Below are 20770 nucleotides of genomic sequence, written 5' to 3'. Positions count from 1 at the left end.
AATTATTGGAGAGAGATCTTCCTTTGGACAGAGATCTTGCTTTGTTATTACGGTAAGTCATATTTCAGATCTCTTTTCATTTATCCCAATCAGATTTCCTTTTCCTTTATCTAATTAATCTGAATAAGATCTCTTGTTCCTGCCCATTTATTTAGATTTTTGGTTATGATGGTAGGTCATAGAAAAATAACTAGAACATATTTTCTTTTCCTTTGTCTAATTATGCAGAATTAGATCCCTGGTTCTCTTGCCGAGATATTTAAATTTTTGGTTATGATGTTAGGTCATAGAAAATAACTAGAACAGATGAGGCAAATATTTGTCAACATAACAGATAGAAAAATAAATACAAAATAGAGAGTAAAAGAGAAGAATGGGAACAAAAAAAATTAACAGGTAAATAAGAAAGGAAAAAGGAAAGAAGAAAGGAAAGATTTGAAATGAAAATTTATCTGTGAATGTTAGATTTTAACAAAATTAAAGAAAGAAAAAAAAATACATAAGATAAATGAAAGATTTGGAAAGAAGAATTAATTAGAATACAAAAAAAATATGAGATGACGGTAGAGAGGCAAAGTACTGTTAACAAAATCAAAAGAAAAGAGGAAAAAAATATATATATATATATATAGATAGATAGAAGGCCGAAGTAAAAGAGAAAATAAAGAGAGGAGGAAAGAAGTAAAAAGAGAAAATAGAGAGAAGACATATAGAGAAAAAAAAATAGAGAGAAGTAAAAAAAAAAAAAAAATACAGAGAATGCATACAGAGTAAAAAAAAATAGAAAAGTACAGAGAAGCCAGAATATAAAATCAAAAGAAAAAAACACAGAAAATACAGAGAAGGCCAGAATATAAAATCAAAAGAAAAAAACGAAAAGTAGAGAGAAGCCAGAATATAAAATCAAAAGAAAAAAACACAGAAAATACAGAGAAGGCCAGAATATAAAATCAAAAGAAAAAAACACAGAGGAAGAGAAAAATAAAAGGGAAGAGTTGGGAGTAAGAATGGATTCGAATTGACCAACAATATGATTAAGTAAGTATGATTAAAAATTGGTCAAGAACATGTCTTGAACAAAAATTGAGAGAAAAAGCAGAGTAAAGAAAGAATATCAAAAGACAAGAGAGAAGTCAATCGAAATAAAAAATAGAAAATGAAATCTTAATATAAATAGAATATATATATAATATGTGTATATCTATTTAGAGGTATATTATAACGTTCCAAGACTTTATCTATGCAAAGTCTTTAATGCTTGCATGAAGTTTAGCACATGAACCATTGTAAGAGTTAGAGAATTTAACATGAAATTGATGCCATGGATTCTTATAGGTTGGCTTGGATACAAAGGGAAAAATCAAACTTTCATTAAAGATAAATTGGTGACAACTGTATAAGCTAATCAGGTAAGTGGCCTTACTATAGGATAGGCTAAATAATTGTATGAGTTATGATGATGTGTGGATTATGATGCTTGATGATATGTGCGGTATATACATATTTTGTTGAGTGACGCTTGATATGTTTGACGCACGTTGTGGCATTATGATGAGCATGATGATTGCATGATTTTTACCTTATATGATGATGTTTTTCATATTGAGCATGCTAGATGATGATGAGTGCCATATTGTATCATGTCGTTAGATCGACGTAGGACACAACCCTAAGAGCATGAAAATGATATTAATATAAATATCCACGAGTATGCGTTACCTAGAGTAACAAAGAGATGAGACTAGAGGGTTGTGTCAGAAGAGACATTACGATGGATTTAGAGGGACCTCATGCATTTTGTATGTTCATAAGCATAGGGCTACTTCCCCTAGAGATGATGAGTGCGGACGCGCACCTTATGATGAGCGCGAATGCGCACAGGTGCGAAAGCACACAGATGAGGGTGTTCATGAGGCGCATGACACTATGGGGTTCCGCTGACCTCCGGACGTCGCTACAGATTAGCTTGACCAGAGGGTCCAGGGGGTGTGCGAGCGCCCTGGGGACTCACACTCGCACGTGTGAGTCGTGTGTAGGGAAGTACTACACATCCAATTTGTCCGAGACTGGAGGCCACCCCTAAGATGATTAGAGATAGGTCCCTAAATCATGATTGCATGTGTTTGCATTTGCATGGCCCCCTTTAGTGGGGCCACTTACTGAGTATTCTTTGAAATACTCAGGCCGTGTGCCATTTCATTTTTCAGGTAAAGGCAAGGCGCACTTGTACGGAGGACGGCGGCATCGCGAGCAGAGACTGTGGCACGTGCATAGGGTAGACTCATATTTAAATTTCTAGTCTCAAGTTAGAATAGGTTGTTTTGCATTTCATTATTTTAAATTATTTTGTACTTGTTTTTTGTTTTCTCTAAATTTCATATTTAAACACGTAAGACCATGGCTGTGTTTTCCAGAGAAGGAGTTGTTTTAAACGTTTTTTGAAGTTTACGTTATCAATTATGTTCATGTAAGAGTTATATTTCCGCATTATAGATGAGCATGAGACGTTAGTAGCGACTCTGAGTATGTGAAAATTTAGGGTCGTTACGTCATGCATCATAATCATCATACATCGTCATCATAATGTCATCAAATACATAATAGTCATCATACCACGTCATCAAGCATCATCATATAACTCATATACGACATCATAAGTCATAACTCATACGTTATATGTCATACAGCAAACAAGTCTCTAGTCTATCCTGTAGTAAGGTCACTTACTTGGTTGGCTTAGTCAGCGTTCTCCTTAATTCAATAAATGTTAACTTTTGTTCCTCAAAAGCTGCTCCAAACGTTGTCGAGGTTCGTTTCCTATTAGATCGTTCGTCACCTTTCGTTAGTATTTCACAATTAATAGGAATTCCAATTGACATATGTGAAATGCGACATTAAAACAATCTCGATTACCTTAATTAAGGTAAAAAAACAGGTTCGAGAGGGTCGGAACGGTGGGATTTAAGCTAAAATTAGGGTACCTGAGCCGAGCCTCGAAGCCGAGGGCTTCTTTTTGCTGTAGGTTGATAGGAGTGAGCCACATTTCTGTTTACCTCTTGGTTTGAGGCACGGGTCGAGGCGCGAGTCACAGGTCACGGCCTGCAACCTCGGGTTCTCAGATTGCTGCAGGCGCAACTACTATATATGGACTGGGCTGAGGCTTTCGGTCATGGGTCGCGTCCATTGGAGACGACGCATTAATTTTATTGATTAAAAAGTATCCATAAACTTTAAAAAATTTCAATAGTACCCAAGTCTAAATTTTTTTTTAAAAAAAAAGTTTTAAAAAATACTTACCGTTTGTTTGGAATGAAACCATTAATACTGTATTTCAAAAATATGGTTGAACTTTCACGAAAATTTTAAAAATAACTGTCAAAATGTTTTCATAGCTTTCTTTTATTAATATCTTGTAAACTTTTTTAAGAAATTGAAAAATACCCTAAACATTTTAAAAATAATAGTAAACCTCATTATCCTCTCTCTAAGATCCTAAAGAAGCATTTATTTAGCGTCTCGAAATTTGATTGATTTAATTATTTCTTCTATTAAATAATTTGAATAATAGACGTCGACGTATATTTAACCGTAATGATTTTTTTTATTATAAAAATAACGAATATTAATATTATTTTTAAAATTTTATAGATATTTTTTTAAACATTCGTTTTGAACTTTTTATACCGTAATAAAAGTTATATTTTTAAATAAATTATAAACTAGCTTATTATTAAATTTTTTAAAATTTAAGAATATTTTTCAAACCTTTATGGATATTTTTTTTATTAATTTATATTTTCCATCAAAAGTCTAGATTTTTTTTTTTTCATCTCATTAAAAACAGTAACTTCCATGTTTTAAGCAAAAAAATAAATAATAATAAATGGAAATAAATACTTCCTAAAATACACATAACAGTTGAGAAATTAAAATGGGGGAAGATTAATGGGAAGGGCAAAAGAGGAAAAGAATCCATTTTCCTTGAATTAATTTGTGGTTAAATATATCATTAATTCAATGCCACCGTTTAAATTAGGGTAATTATAAATTACATAAACTTATTAACTTTCCTTTATAAATACACAATCCCTTATTATTATTTTTTTTCCTTTTTTGTTTCATATAAAAAATAAACCAAATATAGCCCGTTAGGATAAGAGTAATCATTATAAAATAATAATAATTTTCATTTCGAAAAAAAAAAAAAAATACAATAAGGTTAATAGAGGTTATGGACTATACTCGAGGTATTCAAATGACTCGAGAACCCAACCAATCCAGTTTATTTTTTTCAATAAAGGTTAGGTTGAATTTTTGGAAAATTAAAAAATTCGGGTCAGTTAGCAGGTTAACATTTTTTTTTTTTTTTTGTGTTGGGCCAACGTGACCTGCCCAAAAACAGAGTTGCAATTCAATATTAGTTTTAAGATTATTATGAAAATTAAAATTGTTTGACGATTGAAACTGATGTCATGTCAATGATGCGTGTAACCGACAATCTAACCCGAAAAGAGAGAGTTGTACTGGGTTCTGAACTCTATTCAAGTTGCTTGAGTCGTCACTAAACCAACGAAACTAGTTGATAAAAAGATTTTAATGTTGTTATATGAACATGGGTAAGGATTCCAACCTTTTAGAGCAATGAATTCTCTTAAATGTTTTTCATTTCATTTCCTTTCCAAGATTGCACCAATTCATTTCAAAACCTTCTTTAAATAAAAAAATGAAGAGTCAAATGAGGCATAGGCCATTTAGGTTTGTTATTATAAAGCTGAAAAGAATGGAGGGAGTTACTCATTCATAAGCTTCATGCTTAAAGCTATGGAGGGTTTCAATCTATCTTCATTGATTCTTCTCTTCTTTCTTTTCCCTTTGTTTCAAACATCCACCATTGCCACCCAAAAGGCAAGCCAATGATCAACCATTCTTTTGGTTTTTTCTTTCTTCGATCGTATATCTCATATGTTCATCTCGTGCAGTCTTACATTGTTTACTTAGGATCACATTCGCACGGCTCGAATCCGTCTTCGGTCGATCTCCGAATCGCAACAGAATCTCATTACAGTTTGCTTGGGTCATTGTTAGGGAGGTGAAGCTTCTAGTTTATGTCATTACATTTTAGTTGCCAATTTGCTTAATCTTCTTATGTTTCCAAGTATAGTAATGAGATAGCGAAGGAAGCAATTTTCTACTCTTACAATAGACATATCAATGGCTTTGCTGCCGTTCTTGACCACAAAGTTGCACAAGATCTAACAAGTAAACCATTCGATCCAATTTTTAATATGAATCGATACTCATTTTGTTGCCTAATTGGCTACCTATCATGGTAGGACATCCTGCTGTGGTATCGGTTCACGAGAACGAGATGAGAAAGCTGCACACAACAAGTTCATGGGAATTTCTTGAACTAGAGAATGGTGAAGGAACTCCACCAAATTCCATTTGGAATGGTGCAAATTTTGGTGAATCTACCATCATTGGCAACCTTGACACAGGTTAGTCCTAATTATCACTACAAAAAGTAATGAATATGATAGCTTATGAAAAATGTTATTATAGACTTTTTATAGTGTTTTTCGTATGTCGTAACAACGTATGTTATTAAAAGTCTAAAGACTTTTTATAGCGTTTTTTTATACCTATAATGGATGCTATAATAGAGTATGAAACTATAGCTTGTATATGTTGCTATGAAAACATTCATGTTATTAAAAGTCTGGAATTTTTTATAGCATTTTTTTTTTATAGTTATAATGGATTCTATAATAGGGTATGAAACTTATTTATGTTTATGTTACTAGGAAAACATATGTTATTAAAAGTCTGAGATTTTTTAGTGTTTTGTTAGAGCTATAATAGATTATGAAACTATAGCTTATATATATGTTGCTGTGAAAACATTGTTATTAAAGTCTGGAATTTTTTATAGCATTATTTTATAGCGGTAATCGATGCTATATGAAACTATAGCTTATTTATATGTTGCTATGAAAACATTCATGTTATTAAAAGTCGGGAATTTTTTATAGCATTTTTTTTATAGCCGTAATCGATGCTATATTCTATAAAACTATAACTTATTATAAATGTTGCTATGAAAACATTCATGTTATAGAATTTTTTTAGAGCACTTTTTTTATAGCTATAATGAATGATAATAAAGTATGAAACTATAACTTACCTAAACCATTCATGTTATTAAAAGTATGAGATTTTTAATAAAAAAAAATTTTATAGCTATAATGGATACTATAATAGAGGATTAAATTATAGCTCATATATGTTGCTATGAAAACATTTTATACGTTGTATTTCTAAGTTTTTGACCATTCTAAAATTTCTAAGATTTTTCTCCTTGAATTCGAATCGTTATAGGCGTTTGGCCAGAATCAAAGAGTTTCAGTGACGAAGGATGTGGAGCTATTCCCTCGAGGTGGAGGGGAAGTTGTGAGGGTGGCTCTAATTTTCATTGCAACAGGAAGCTAATTGGGGCACGGTACTTCAATAAAGGTTACACCGCGCTTGCGGGATCCCTTGATGGTAGCTTTGACACAGCAAGGGACCATGATGGGCATGGAACACACACTTTATCCACGGCAGGAGGCAATTTTGTTTCGGGAGCTAACGTTTTTGGAAATGGTAATGGCACTGCAAAAGGGGGTTCACCTAAAGCCTTTGTTGCTGCCTATAAAGTATGCTGGCCTACATTTCATGGTGGTCAGTGTTCGGATGCAGACATCCTAGCTGCCATAGAAGCTGCTATTACTGATGGTGTTGACGTTCTTTCACTTTCACTTGGTCGAGGTTCCACGGAGTTTTTCGACGATGTAACGGCGATTGGATCCTTCCATGCGGTTCAACAAGGGATCGTCGTCGTTTGCTCGGGTGGAAACTCAGGACCCGATCCACAGAGCGTAGAAAATGTGGCGCCTTGGCTTTTCACTGTGGCTGCTAGCACAATCACCAGACAATTTACTAGTTATGTGGCCCTTGGAAACAAGAAGCATATCACGGTACTCAATTTAGTCCTCTATTTTCTCATGTTTTTTTGCCATCTTTAATGATCTTCAAACTATCAACACTAGGGAGCAAGTATTTCAGACAAAATATTGCCAGCTCAGCAATTCTATCCATTGATCACTTCCGAAGATGCGAAAGCTATCAATATCTCTGTTGAAACCGCGTAAGTATAGGTTTAAATATTATTTTGATCCATATACTCTTAACTTGGTTCATTTTCGTCCCGCTACATTTGAAACGTCCATTTTGGTCCATGTACTTTTAAAATTTGACTAATAAAATCCCTTTTTAGGTAAGGACATTGATACTAGTCGCACTCTAATGAGGAAATTGTGATGCATCCTTACAGTAAACTGTGTGTGGAGGGGTCTCTTGATCCGAGAAAGGTGAAACGGAAGATTATAGTTTGTGTTAGAGGAGGGGATAGTGCAAGAGTGGACAAGGGTTACGTGGCTGCTCAAGCAGGTGCCGTTGGGATGATTCTAGCCAACAACGAGGAAGATGGGAATGAACTTATAGCCGATGCACACCTGCTTCCTGTTTCCCACATAAGCTATATCGATGGCGAAACAGTCTATGAATACATCAACTCCACCAAGTAATTACTTCATCTACTAAAATTGAATGACTTTTTAAGTGTTTAAAAATGTGTTTTTAATACAAAAAGAATTAAAAACTTGGAAAGTCTTTCCTAATAAACTCTTAGTCATGAAACTTATCATTATACTTTAACCAGAACTCCGGTGGCTTACATGACTCACGTAAGGACAGAGACGGGAATCAAACCGGCACCCGTTATGGCTTCATTCTCATCTAGAGGTCCCAATTCAATCGAGGAGTCAATACTCAAGGTTTCCATGTTTGCTCTCCTTTTCGTTTACATTGTGTTTCTACTTTAGAATATTCAATGTTCAACTCGAAATATTAAGTGTGTGTATTTTTTTTTCTTTTTGTTTACTTCTTCAGCCTGATATAACAGCACCAGGCGTCAATATAATTGCAGCCTATTCAGAAGATGCATCACCAAGTGGTTCACCATTTGATAACCGTCGAATTCCATTTAATGTAGTATCTGGCACTTCCATGTCATGTCCCCATATTTCTGGTATTGTTGGCCTTCTCAAGACCATTTATCCAAAATGGAGTCCTGCAGCTATCAAATCTGCAATCATGACCACAGGTACATTCAAATTATCAAATCGTTACGTAAATACTTGGTGCTAAGATCTAAGGGATTAGTTGTGTTTAAGTGTTCGGTATAATTAAATTTAGCGTAACCAATTACAATTCCATCGTGATTCGAGAGGTTCTTTGTGCTCATTCCCATTGTAATAACATTTCCTTCGCTTGTTCAGCTGAAACTAGAGCCAATGACTTACATCCAATACTAGATTCCACCAAGCTTGTAGCCAACCCATTGGCGTACGGTGCGGGACATGTCCATCCCAACCGAGCAGCAAATCCTGGGCTTGTATACGACCTTACCACCAACGACTATCTAAATTTCTTATGTGCTCGAGGCTACAACAAAGCACAACTCAGTAAATTCTCCAATACGTCTTTCGTTTGTTCAAAGTCATTCAAACTAACAGATTTCAACTACCCATCAATCTCGATACCCAATATGAAATCAGGACCTGTGACAATCAAAAGAACAGTTAAGAATGTGGGAAGCCCAAGCACGTACGTAGCTCGGGTGAAGGTACCTCCAGGAGTTTTAGTTTCAGTTGAGCCAAGTACGTTGAAGTTTACTCGAACCGATGAAGAGAAGACTTTCAAAGTTGTATTCCGAAGTTTGGCAAACAACAAGCATGGAGGGTATGTATTTGGGTCTTTGAAATGGTTAGATGGTAAGCATCATGTAAGAAGCTCAATTGTAGTGAATTTGGGATGATTTAGGAGAAGAAAAAACATGTGGTGGTGGTGGTTGAAAAAGTGTTTTCCTATCAAATACTATGGTTTCTAAGACATTATATGTATCTTTCTCTTTCCCTCTTTCACCTTAAACCGAATGAAATGCAAATAATTGGATCGACTAAATTGTCTTATTTCCTATAGCTTGAATCTGTGATTAACTTGAGATCGACCCTATTTAACTGAATCGACTAAATTGTCTTATTTGCTATAGCTTGAATCCGTTATCAATATATTTGAGGTAAATATTAAAATCAAATAAATAGTAACAATGAATCGTTTCAACCCATTTGAATCTATTTTAAATTTTAACCACATATTTTTCTTTAATGTATCTAATATACATTAATTCGGTTAATATAGTAAAGTTAAAAAGGATATTTTTTTGCGGTTTTTATTACAAATTTAAGAATATTATTAAAAAATTTAACTATTTACGACTATTTTGAAATAAAATGTAAAATTCAAAAATACTTTTATTAAAGTTTATTTTGTAGGGAGACTATAAATACCTATATAATTAGAATTTTAAAGATCATGATGTATAAAAGAAATTGTGCTTTCAACTTCGAACTTTTGTCCTTACAAATTTGAGCATCATTTTTGTCATTTCTGCACTAAAGTGCGTAGATTGTATTCGAGCTATTCAATAAGTCTTGATCAAGTTTGATGATGGAATGACTCAATTTAGAATAAAATTCTAGATTGTTGAGATATATTATTTATGGAATATATCTTAGATATTATATCTCAATATTCTTCCATTTATAAATTGATTTAGAGTATATTTTATTTTATTATCAGTATTTAATTCTTTTATATTTTTCTCATTTGTACTCGCTTATATCCTATTTAAAGGATATCAATATCAATGATAATATACACCTTCCTAATTATATTTTCTATCTCATTCTTAATATAGATCTATATCTGAACTTGTAAAGGATCAGTAATTTTACTAATAGTGTGGAATTGAAGAATGTTGAGCAGTAAACATGGAAATCAATTACAAACTTCAAAAAACTTATTTTGAAAAGGATTTTGTTGAGAAATTGTAGTCGCTGTTTTTCGAGCAAAACATCGTGGAAGAAGGGGTAGAAGTAGAAGATGGTAAAGATGATGAGGTCGAGTGATTGGAGAAGTTGTTATTGCGGGTGGATCGAACACTGGAGATGCATAATTACGGATGAAAAGTTTGAGATTTCAACCATGATAGAGAAGAAGAAATTTTGAAAATTTGAGAGGCACACAAGGTCTCGAAAGAAACACGGGAAGTTTGAACACGTAGGTGGGACTTCGTTCAAAATGCTATATTCAAAAGCTATTAAATTTCACATAGTTCAAAATTTTATAGGTTCGAAATTACATATTTCTAACATTTTTAGATATATTTTTCTTAGAAAATTTATAAATATGTTTGAAAATCGGTTAAATAGTGAATGATTCCCACACATGAAATTTTAAAAATAAAAAGAAAAGAAAATAATTATAATAATTAAGATCAAAATATAATTAATAAATTACAAAATAAACTTTTTTCTCTCTTTTTTTTTTTTTTAATAACTCTTTAACTTATTTTCTTTTTTCAATTATATTATTTTATAATATATCTCATCTAATATAATTTATTCTACCATATACGTCTTTCATTTTCGACATAAATTCATTTATGTAAAAGTAAATGTTAAGATTTATTACCAATTAAATTGAAAATCCTAAAATTTAAGGTACATGAACAAAAATTAAATTAAATTTTAATGAATTAAAATTATTTTAATAATATGACATAAATTTTATGTTAAAGTATTAATTTTTAATTGATTAGTTGAAAATAAATTATATTATGTAGGTAAGAAAAAATAAATATTATGAATTAAAAAAATGAAAATGATATTGTCAAAACTTATATAGAAAAAAGAAAAAAAATGTTATTTTAGGTTATGAAATATATTTCTTCTATCATTATTTTAATTCAAATAAAATAAAAATGAAATTAATAATAAAATCAGATTATAAAATGTATTTTTCACATTATTATTCTAAAATTTCAATTTTTAATTAATTAATTGAAAATAAATAAATTTGTGGAGTTGTAACCACGTAATTTTTTCTATTTAACATAAAGGTAATTACTATACATTTAATCTTATATTTAATGTGGAGTTGTATATTATTAATGCAAATACATTCAACCTATCCTAATGTATGCATATACTACGTCATGGAATTTGTGATGCTTCCGCTTCCGTCGCTTCATAAGGGCGCCTTGCCTTTATTCTAAAAAATGTAATAGCAAGAGGCTTGAGTATTTTAAGAATGCTCAGTCAATGACTCTACTATTGGGATTAAATGTAAGCACATGTGAATGCAATGATGGGATCTATCATAACATTCTATTTTCCTACGGTACTCTCCTAACGGGCAGCTTGGATGTGTATCATATAATCTACACACAACCCATACGTGCGAGTATGGACTCACAAGTAGCTCGCATACTGCTGGGCCCCTTTCCTTGTCCGGCGAGCATATTCTGGGAGCTCCTTATGCTGGACACCCTTAGAAGTAGTAGCCGTCATGACAACATTAGGTTAAATATAATGATCGTTTTCTTGTATGACTGTCACAGCATTATGATAAATATAATGATTGGTTTCCTACTTGATCATGGCAACATTATGATAACCATAATGATCGTTTTCTTGCCTCGTAACGTACAGGTTCGTACTATCGTGAAGGATGAGTGGTCCGTAGAGAGAAGTGGGGAATGATTTTTTTTTTTTTAATCTTCTTCTTTTTTTTTTTTAATATTATTTTTTATTTTCTCTAATAGTTTAGCATTTCGTATTTAAACAAGTAAGACATGACTGTATTTTCAAGAGATAGAAGATGTTTCAAATGTTTTCGACATTTATACTAAAGATAGACCATGAATGTGTTTTCAAGAGATAGAAAATGTTTTAAATGTTTTCGACATTTATACTAGAGATGATGTTTTCTTTCCAGAGCTATATTTCTGCATAGATGATGAGCATGCTACGTTAGTAGCGACTCTAGGTAGGTAGAACTTTAGGGTCGTTACAAGGGGTATCCCCTTAGCACAATAATGCATAAGGTCCTAACATTTTTCCAGTTTCATTATCATTACAACCGACTAGCGTTCCATACCTATCATATTTGTAACGTTTAATATATATATATATTCAACGTTACAGATATGATAGGTATGGAACGCTAGTGGGTTGTAATGAGTTAGAAATATATAAATATATCATATCTGTAACGTTTAATATATCTATATCTATATCTATATCTATATCTATATCTATATATATATATATATATATATATATATATATATTAAAATAAAAATAACAAAATAAAGAAGAAAAAAAAAAAAAATAACCTACCACCTCTCCTTTGATCTCTCTGTCCCTTCCCTAAAATACCTCTCTTATTGATAATTCTTCTCTTATTCCGCATGGATAATTCAGCAAACAAATAGAAACAGTTATGGGGAAGGAAGACATATAAGGGAGAGATGATTAGACAAGAATGGAGAGATCCAGAAGAAAGGTAATAGAGAGATGGTTAGGCAGATAATGTCTGTGAAAAGGTTAATAGTTCCTTATTATCAAATGATGTTAATTTGTTGCAATTATAAGATCTGAGTTAGAAATTATCTGTTGCAGTTATTAATTTGTTGCAATTATTAGATATGAGTTATAAATGATCTGTTGCAGTTCTTTAGATCTGAGTGATAAATTATTGAATCCTAGCTAAAAGAGTCCATCAAAATAGAATACTTTCACTAAAATCTAAAGAAAAAAAAAATAAAAAAGAGAGGAAGATATAGACAAGGAAGATCTCTAAAACATATTCAAATAATAAAAAAAAAAAATTTGGAAACTCAACGAGGAGAGAAAAAAAAAAGACAGAGAAAGAGAGGAAGATGGGAAAACAAATCATCCAAGATTTGAAAGCATAACAAAAGAGGAAAAAAAAATGGAAATAATAAAACCAACAAATCTATTGCAGATTGGGAAGAATTAGACATGGGAGTAAGAATTAAACTGCTTTAAATAATTAGATATGAGAATAGAATTAAACAGATTAAAAGAATCAGATATGCTTTAAATAATTAGATATGAGAATAGAATTAAACAGAATAAAAGAATCAGATATGAAGTAAATTGAATGCCTTAAAAGCATTGGAATTTAAAAAAAGAAAAAGAAAAAAAAACAAGAAGATTTTAGGAAAGAAAAGAAAATTAGAATCAATTCTTAAGAAAAGAAAAGAAAATTAGATTTGATTAAAAATGGCAACACAAAATTAAAATATAAGGCAAGAGAAATAAAGTGGGAAGGAAAGGGAAGATATGAGAAATTATTATATTTGTATTATAGGATATAATATTAAAAGTTGAATTATCCAATCGACTTGAAATATTAATAATATTGACAGGTTTTAAATTTAAGTTTTATTATCCAATACAATTTAGAAATATTGAAAACATAGAATTCGATTTTTATTGAGGCCGTTTAGAGTCGTATTTCACATTGTTTGTTGGATTATTAATTAAAATGTGAAATACTAATAAAAGGTGACGAACGGTGCGATAAGAAGCAAACCTTGGCAACATTTGGAGTAGTTCTTGAGGAACGGGAGCTTACGTTAATTAAATTAGGGAGTACTCCGGCTAAGGCCAACCAAGTAAGTGACCTTACTATAGGATATGCTAAAAATTGTATGAGTTATAATGACGTATGAGTTGTATTGTATGATGTCGTATGAGTATATGATAATGTATGAGTATATGATGATGTATGAGTTATGATGCTGTATGAGTTATGATGCTTGATGATGTCGTAGTATATATATATTTTGATGAATGACATACTTGATGGTGTTAATATAACATATGCGGAAGCAATTTGGATCTTAGGTACTTTTAGAACATCAATTATAGTAAATAACTAGCATGTTCATAAGTAATAAAACTTAATGAGTTTGAATACTAACTTTTTGTAGTTTAAATTCCTTTTTCCTCACGAACCGGTTTTGAACCACCACTAGTGTCTTCTCCACTATCCTCCGGCCTTAGAACGTCAGAATGTTTGATTAATCCACCACACCTAAATGGTGTGAAAGTTATCTTATTTATAATCGAATAAATTATAAGGATATGGAAATAACAATAAATGAAAATATACCTTTGGTAATAAAATATCAAGTATAATATATATGGTAAACTATAATTATTACTAAATATCCTTAACACCCCACCGCAAGCTGAGCGTCAAATTTGAACGAACGTGAAGCTTGGATCTGAAAAATTCAAAGAGGTTGAGAAACACTTTTCGTGAAGATGTCAACAACTTGGTTCAAAGGAGGCGTAATTAAACACTTTCTTGGCCATCGAAAATTGCAGAGGGATCGCCGCTCAGCGCCGATGCTGCCTTGGCTTCGGCGAGAATATGTCTAACCCATGAAGAGAACTTGTCGCTTAGCGACGATGCTGCCTTTGCTCTTGTGAGAATATGTCTAACCCCAAGAAGTAGAAGGGGAAACCTAGAGCAATGGACAAAGACAATGTTAAAGCCAGAAGAGTCGTCACATTGGGCGAAGGAGCCAATTTTGGCGAGAAGGGCGACCGCAACTTGGTTGGCAAAGAGGCCAGTGCGGTGCCCAGATTCCAAAGGTAAATCTCTGCATAAAGTCGATGGAATTATCGAGATTCTGTATATTTTCGAAGAGAACGCTGATGAAGATCTTAAGATTAGGGTTTCTGTGAAGGATGAAGGGAAAATTGGGAAGAAAATGAAAGAGGCTATGTTTGAAAAAGATGAGGTTGTATGTACAGAGTATGGCGAAGGATGATTTGGAGGTCAAAAGGATGGAGCCGAAGAGTAATCAATCGGCTCTGCATGTGGCAGCCATGACGACTGCCCCTGCGGCGTCAAAGCCAGCAGTGGTGGTGGAGAAAAACAGTAGAAGATTTCAAAAGCCATTGAAACAAAGGATCCGGGTTGCTAAACCAAAATGGCTCTGATACCATGAGAATGTTTGATTAATCCACCACACCTAAATGGTGTGAAAGTTATCTTATTTATAATCAAATAAATTATAAGGATATGGAAATAACAATAAAGGAAAAGATACCTCTGGTAATAAAATATCAAGTATAATATATATGGTAAACTATAATTATTACTAAATATCCTTAATAGAACGGGATTGTGGAATCCGGTGAGTGACTAAACTTGGGAGGGATTTTGTATATATGAAGAGAGTGTTTGTGAGAGGTTTTTCTCATGGTTTTTCCCAAAAAGAAGACCTTTCATGTACTGTGATCACTCTATTTTAAAGGGTCATGTTTGCATGTTCATGCAAATTTGAGATCACCAAATTTTGACACTTAAAATTTCACTCAAATGTTTGGGATTATGTGGCAAGCATGCATGTTTGAGTTAACCAAATTTTGACACTCAAAATTCCACTCAAATTTGTGGGATTTATTTGGCAAGCATGCAAGTTTGGTTAAACCAAATTTTGACACCTCAAAATTTCACTAACATGGATTTTTACATCAAATGAAGTCAACATTTTAATTCAACAATTAATTTGAATAATTAATTTCAAATTAAAGTAATATTAAATGATTAATTAAACTATTTAATTAATATTTAATATTAATTTAAAAGACAATCTCAATCAATTCCAACACATATTTGATTAAAATATTTAAATTTTATTAAAATATCTCAAATTCTCTCTTTTTGTTTAATTCGTAAATAAAACAAAAATGCGGTTAAATATATCGTATATATGTAACGCATATTCCCTAATTTGAATTCGAACACTTCGAACTCACTCGTCACACTGTTCTATTGTTTAGTCCGATATGAACTAGCAGAGAGACCTAATGGATCTATAGATCATGGGCTCCAATGATCCAAGATTAACCGGTTAAACTCATTAACCTTGTTAATCAACAACACTCGTTAACTACTAGGACACTCCACTATAGCCTAGTAGTTGCACTCCCCTCACTATAGATATATTTCTGTTCGTTTGATATAACCATGATTAGTAAGTCGATCCTTCACAAGTTGTTCGTAACTAGAGCTGGGTCAATTAGCCGTTTTACCCCTGAAGTTACTTCTTGTTCCTTATGTCCCACTGATCCTCTTATGAACAATTGGTTTGTGGTCCAACCAGTAAACTGAATCCCTCTCAGGCCAATGAGTGGGTGGGGCCCCTTGTTCAAGACCTAGAGTCAGCACTTAAGGGAACTACCTCTCTTCTATCCCTAAAAGTGGGTAGGAGCGAATTCCATCTTGCACCCCACGTCCCCAGCTATTCACCCAGTCTTACCCCTGAAATGGGAGGTCTATTGAGTCGGCGAACTCGAGCCACTCTCACCCATGCAAATCTAAGGATAATTCTGAATGAACAGGAGTTCATGGTTAGCTCAGGATTAAGATCGAGTTACCTAGGTCATCGAATGAAAAGAAAATCAGTCTCAACAGTAAACGACATTATAAAGTGAGAGTGATTTTCTTCATGGTCCGATCCTATGCAATACTCATTGCATAGGATGCCCCCACTCACATGTCTCCACATGTATAATTTAGTGATCACATTGTTTATATAATATACAAAAGTGGGCTGCATCCATAGTGTCCCCAGAATAAGGTACTCAGCCTTCTCCTTATACTATAGATCATTTTGACTATATACTTGAACTTGATTCACTCTTATATCTCTACAAATAGTTCAAATAATCATACTATAGCCAGAATGTTCTTAGTTTATTGGATTTAGATTAATGATCGTAAAGTCCACTTTATTCAATAACAATCTTTACTGAATAAACAACAATAATAACTTTATTGAAAATAGAATATGTTTTTGTTTACAAACTATGAGTTTTAGGACATAAAACCCAACAGTACTTGATATGCTTGATGCACTTTATGACAATATGATGAGTATGATGATTGCGTGACATTTACCTTAATATGACCATGTTTTCCATCTTGAGCATGTTATATGATGATGTGCTATATTGCATCGTGTCTTTAGATCGACATAGGACACAACCCTAAGAACATGAAAATGATATTAATATAAAGATCCACGAGTATGTGTTATCTAGAGTAACAAAGAGATGAGACTAGAGGGTTGTGTTAGAAGAGACATTATGATGGATTTAGAGGGACCTCATGCATATTGTATGTTCATAAGCATAGGGCTACTTCCCCTAGAGATGATGAGTGCAGACGCACCCAGTATGATGATGAGTGCGAATGCACATAGATGAGGGTGTTCATGAGGCGCATGACACTATGAGGTTCCGCTGACCTTCAAACTTTGCTACAGATTAGCTTGACCAGAGGGTCAGGGGGTGTGCGAGCGCCCTGGAGATTCACACTCGCACGTGTGAATCGTGTGTGTGGAAGTACTATACATCCAATTTGTTTGAGACTGGAGGCCACCCTTATGGTGAATAGAGATAGGTCTCTAAATCATGATTGCATGTGTTTGCATTTGCATGACCCCTTATAATGGGGCCACTTACTGAGTATTCCTCGAAATACTCAGGCCGTGTGCCACATTTTTTTCTAGGTAAAGGCAAGGCGCACTTGTATGGAGGGTGGCGGCATCGCGAGAGACTCTGACACGTGCATAGGGTAGACTCATATTTAAATTCCTAGTCTTAAGTTAGAATAGGTTGTTTTGCATTTCATTGTTTTAAATTATTTTATATTTTTTTTTTCTAAATTGCAGTATTTCATATTTAAACACGTAAGACTATTGCTGTGTTTTCCAGAGAAGAAGTTGTTTTAAACGTTTTTTGAAGTTTACGTTACAAATGATGTTCATGTTATTTCCGCATTATAGATGAGCATGAGACGTTAGTAGCGACTCTGAGTATGTGGAAATTTAGAGTCGTTACAATATCGTTTTTCATATCATTTCACATATCGTTTATCATATCATTTATCATATCTTTCATGCATATGATGGGGTTGTATTTCATGCTAGTTCGTCGTTTTGTATGTCAATCATATCATATCATTCAAATTACATAAATATATCATACATAACATTCCATACTTCCAGACATAACAATTTTTATCATATACATATCATACTATAACATCGGATTACAATATATTATATATATAAAAATACAAAGAAAAAAAATTATGAACTAAACTTGTCATTTAACTTATGTTTCTAAGCATACAAATGCATAAACTCATCAAGTATTAGATTTTCTTATAAAAATGATAATAGATTTATCCTTGTCGTGTTTGTGTTCTAGCTAGTCATTATATCAAATGCTTGTATTGATACGTGTGACGTAGATGTAAAATTGAAGATGTTAAATGCAGAAAGCTGATTGGAATACTATATTTCAACAAAGGATATATATCCATCGTGGAACCTAAACCTCTCAACTCAAGCAATGAAACAGCAAGGGACGATGGTGGGCATGGAACACACACCTTATCCACAGCTTGAGGCAATTTCGTTAAAGGAATAAGCATTTATGATTATGGCACTGCAAAAGGGGGTTCCCCTAAAGCCTTTGTTGCCGCTTATAGAGTATGTTGGCCTCAAACGTTGGATGGTGCGTGTTTTATCGCCGATATTGTAGCTGGCTTTGAAGCTGCCATTAGTGACGGAGTTGATGTTCTATCGGTTTCACTTGGTGGAGATGCTAATAAATTTTCTAACGATCTAATGGCTTGTCCTTCCATGCCTTGAAGAATGACATTACTGTTATTAGTTATGCTGGAAATTCAGGACCAACTGAAAGCATGGTCTCAAATGTCGCACCATGGATGATAACTATGGGAGCTAGCACAGTTGACAGGCTTTTTATCACTTCGTGGTGTTGGGAGGCAAGAGGCGCTTGAAGGTACTCTATCCGATACTTATTAGTACTATATAGTCATGTTCTCGATCCTATTTATACAAATATTTAGGTAAGTATCGAACCATTTTAAACATAGTTAATTGCATTGGGCATATAAATTTTTTTCGTATACGTGTCTCTATATTTGTCGATTGTGTATATTTCTATGTACTACGTTTATGTTGTCTTAAATAATTTTTCATTATCAATATCAGGGTGAAATTCTTTCTAATCGAATATTGCCAGCTAAGAAGTTCTATCCGTTGATCCATGCTATAGATGCAAAATCCAACATCTCTCATCAGGACGTGTGAGTATATTTTTATTTAAATTATACAAAATATCTTTAAATTCTGGATACATTTGATCATGCCCTAGTCTTTAAAATTAACACTTGAATATGGGCGCCGATAATCTTGTAGCCAAACAAGTATGGAAGGGTCTCTTGATCCTAAAAAGGTAAAAGGAAAAATTTGTAGTTTGCGTTAATTTGGGCGCTAATGTGGACAAAGGTTATGTGGCTGCTCAAGCAGGTAGTGTTGTTGTGATAATTCTGGTTAATTACAAGGATATTGGGGATGGACTTTTGTCTGCTGCACACTTACTTCCTATTGCACAGCGATGTGGACAAAGGTTATGTGGCTGCTCAAGCAGGTGCTGTTGGGATAATTCTCGTTAATTACAAGGATAGAGGGGATGGACTTTTGCGCACACTTGGAATCAATCAACCAATACATCAAGTCTATTAAATAATTACTCCTTATTTCATAAACTTCCATATTTATTCTCGAACTCTTTTAAACTTTATGATCTAATAAACATAAATTTAGAAGTTTAAGAATTAGGAATCTATTAAACGTATTTTTTAAGTTAAAAATTTATTATACTTAAAAGTTGTAACTTATACATCACGTTCTGTGGTTGAATCAGACGTCTAATGGCTAAAATAACTCGCGTAAAGACTTAGTTAGGAATCAAACCAGCACCAATTATGGCTTCGTTCTCGTCAAGATGTCCCAACACAGTTGAGCCCTCAATACTCGAGGTTGGTGGGATATATGTGTGGAGTAATTTTATAGTATAAAGTTCAATGGATTAACTGCTGACCATTGCAAAATTTGAAGTATTGCATTCTTCTTTTTAATTTCCAACATGATATAACAGCACCAAGTGTGAATATATTAGTGGCTTTCTCTGACGAAGCATCACCAACTGGTTCACCTTTTGATAAACATCGGGTTCTATATAATGTATTATCAGGAACTTCTATGTCATGCCCCATATTTTTGGTATCGTTGGCCTTCTCAAAACCCTTTATCCAAAATGGAGTCCAGCAGCTATCAGATCTGCAATCATGACCACAGGTTCATTAGGAAAAAAATTTCAATTATTTTAAAAGTTCAAGGACTAATTAAACTATTAATTTCTCAAATGTATTTCCAAACCATGAATAGTATGATATATCATTTATGAGATTTTCATTTTGACTTAAATCTCACAAGCTAATGATTTTGTTTTGCAGCTGAAACCAAAGCCAATGACTTAAATCCCATACTAAGCTCAAAAAAGGAGAAATCAAACCCATTGGCATATGGTGCCGGCCATGTCCAACCAAACAAAGCAGCGAATCCTAGCCTTGTTTACGACCACTCCACCCTAGACTACTTGAATTTCCTATATGTTCATGGCTACAATAAAACACAAATGAAACTATTCTCCAATGATACTTCATTTGTTTGTTCAAAGTCATTCAAAGTAACTGATTTGAACTACCCATCAATCTCGATGAATAATTTGAAATCAGAGGCGATAGAGATCAAAAGAAGAGTAAAAAATGTGGGAAGTCTAGGTATGTATGTTGCCTAAGTCACCGCCAGGAGTTTCGGTTTGGGTAGACCCAAGTA

General features: G+C 33.2%; 1 protein-coding gene and 1 pseudogene across 1 annotated transcript; both read left to right on the top strand.

Moving 5' to 3' along the window:
• The first annotated feature begins 4821 nt into the window (after positions 1 to 4821).
• Positions 4822 to 8917, top strand: LOC111810769 (subtilisin-like protease SBT5.4). Its single transcript, XM_023697548.2, has 10 exons — positions 4822 to 4905; positions 4980 to 5089; positions 5162 to 5259; positions 5334 to 5498; positions 6379 to 7016; positions 7089 to 7186; positions 7373 to 7621; positions 7760 to 7874; positions 7990 to 8203; positions 8379 to 8917. The coding sequence occupies exons 1-10, from the start codon at positions 4822 to 4824 to the stop codon at positions 8915 to 8917; spliced, it is 2310 nt and encodes a 769-aa protein (XP_023553316.2).
• A 5597-nt stretch (positions 8918 to 14514) lies between these two features.
• Positions 14515 to 20732, top strand: LOC111810475 (subtilisin-like protease SBT5.4; annotated as a pseudogene).
• The last annotated feature ends 38 nt before the right edge of the window (positions 20733 to 20770 follow it).

This window comes from Cucurbita pepo, chromosome 14 (assembly GCF_057944985.1).
Source record: "Cucurbita pepo subsp. pepo isolate OVF chromosome 14, ASM5794498v1, whole genome shotgun sequence".
Classification (NCBI taxonomy): domain Eukaryota; kingdom Viridiplantae; phylum Streptophyta; class Magnoliopsida; order Cucurbitales; family Cucurbitaceae; genus Cucurbita; species Cucurbita pepo.
Note: the sequence above shows the minus strand (reverse complement) of the source record. Positions and strands in the feature narration are given on the sequence as shown.

Coding starts and splice junctions, on each gene's coding strand:
- LOC111810769 (XM_023697548.2), top strand. CDS start 4,822: ATGGAGGGTTTCAATCTATCTTCATTGATTCTTCTCTTCTTTCTTTTC. Junction 7,017..7,088: donor GAAACAAGAAGCATATCACG/GTACTCAATTTA, acceptor TATCAACACTAG/GGAGCAAGTATTTCAGACAA. Junction 8,204..8,378: donor ATCTGCAATCATGACCACAG/GTACATTCAAAT, acceptor TCGCTTGTTCAG/CTGAAACTAGAGCCAATGAC.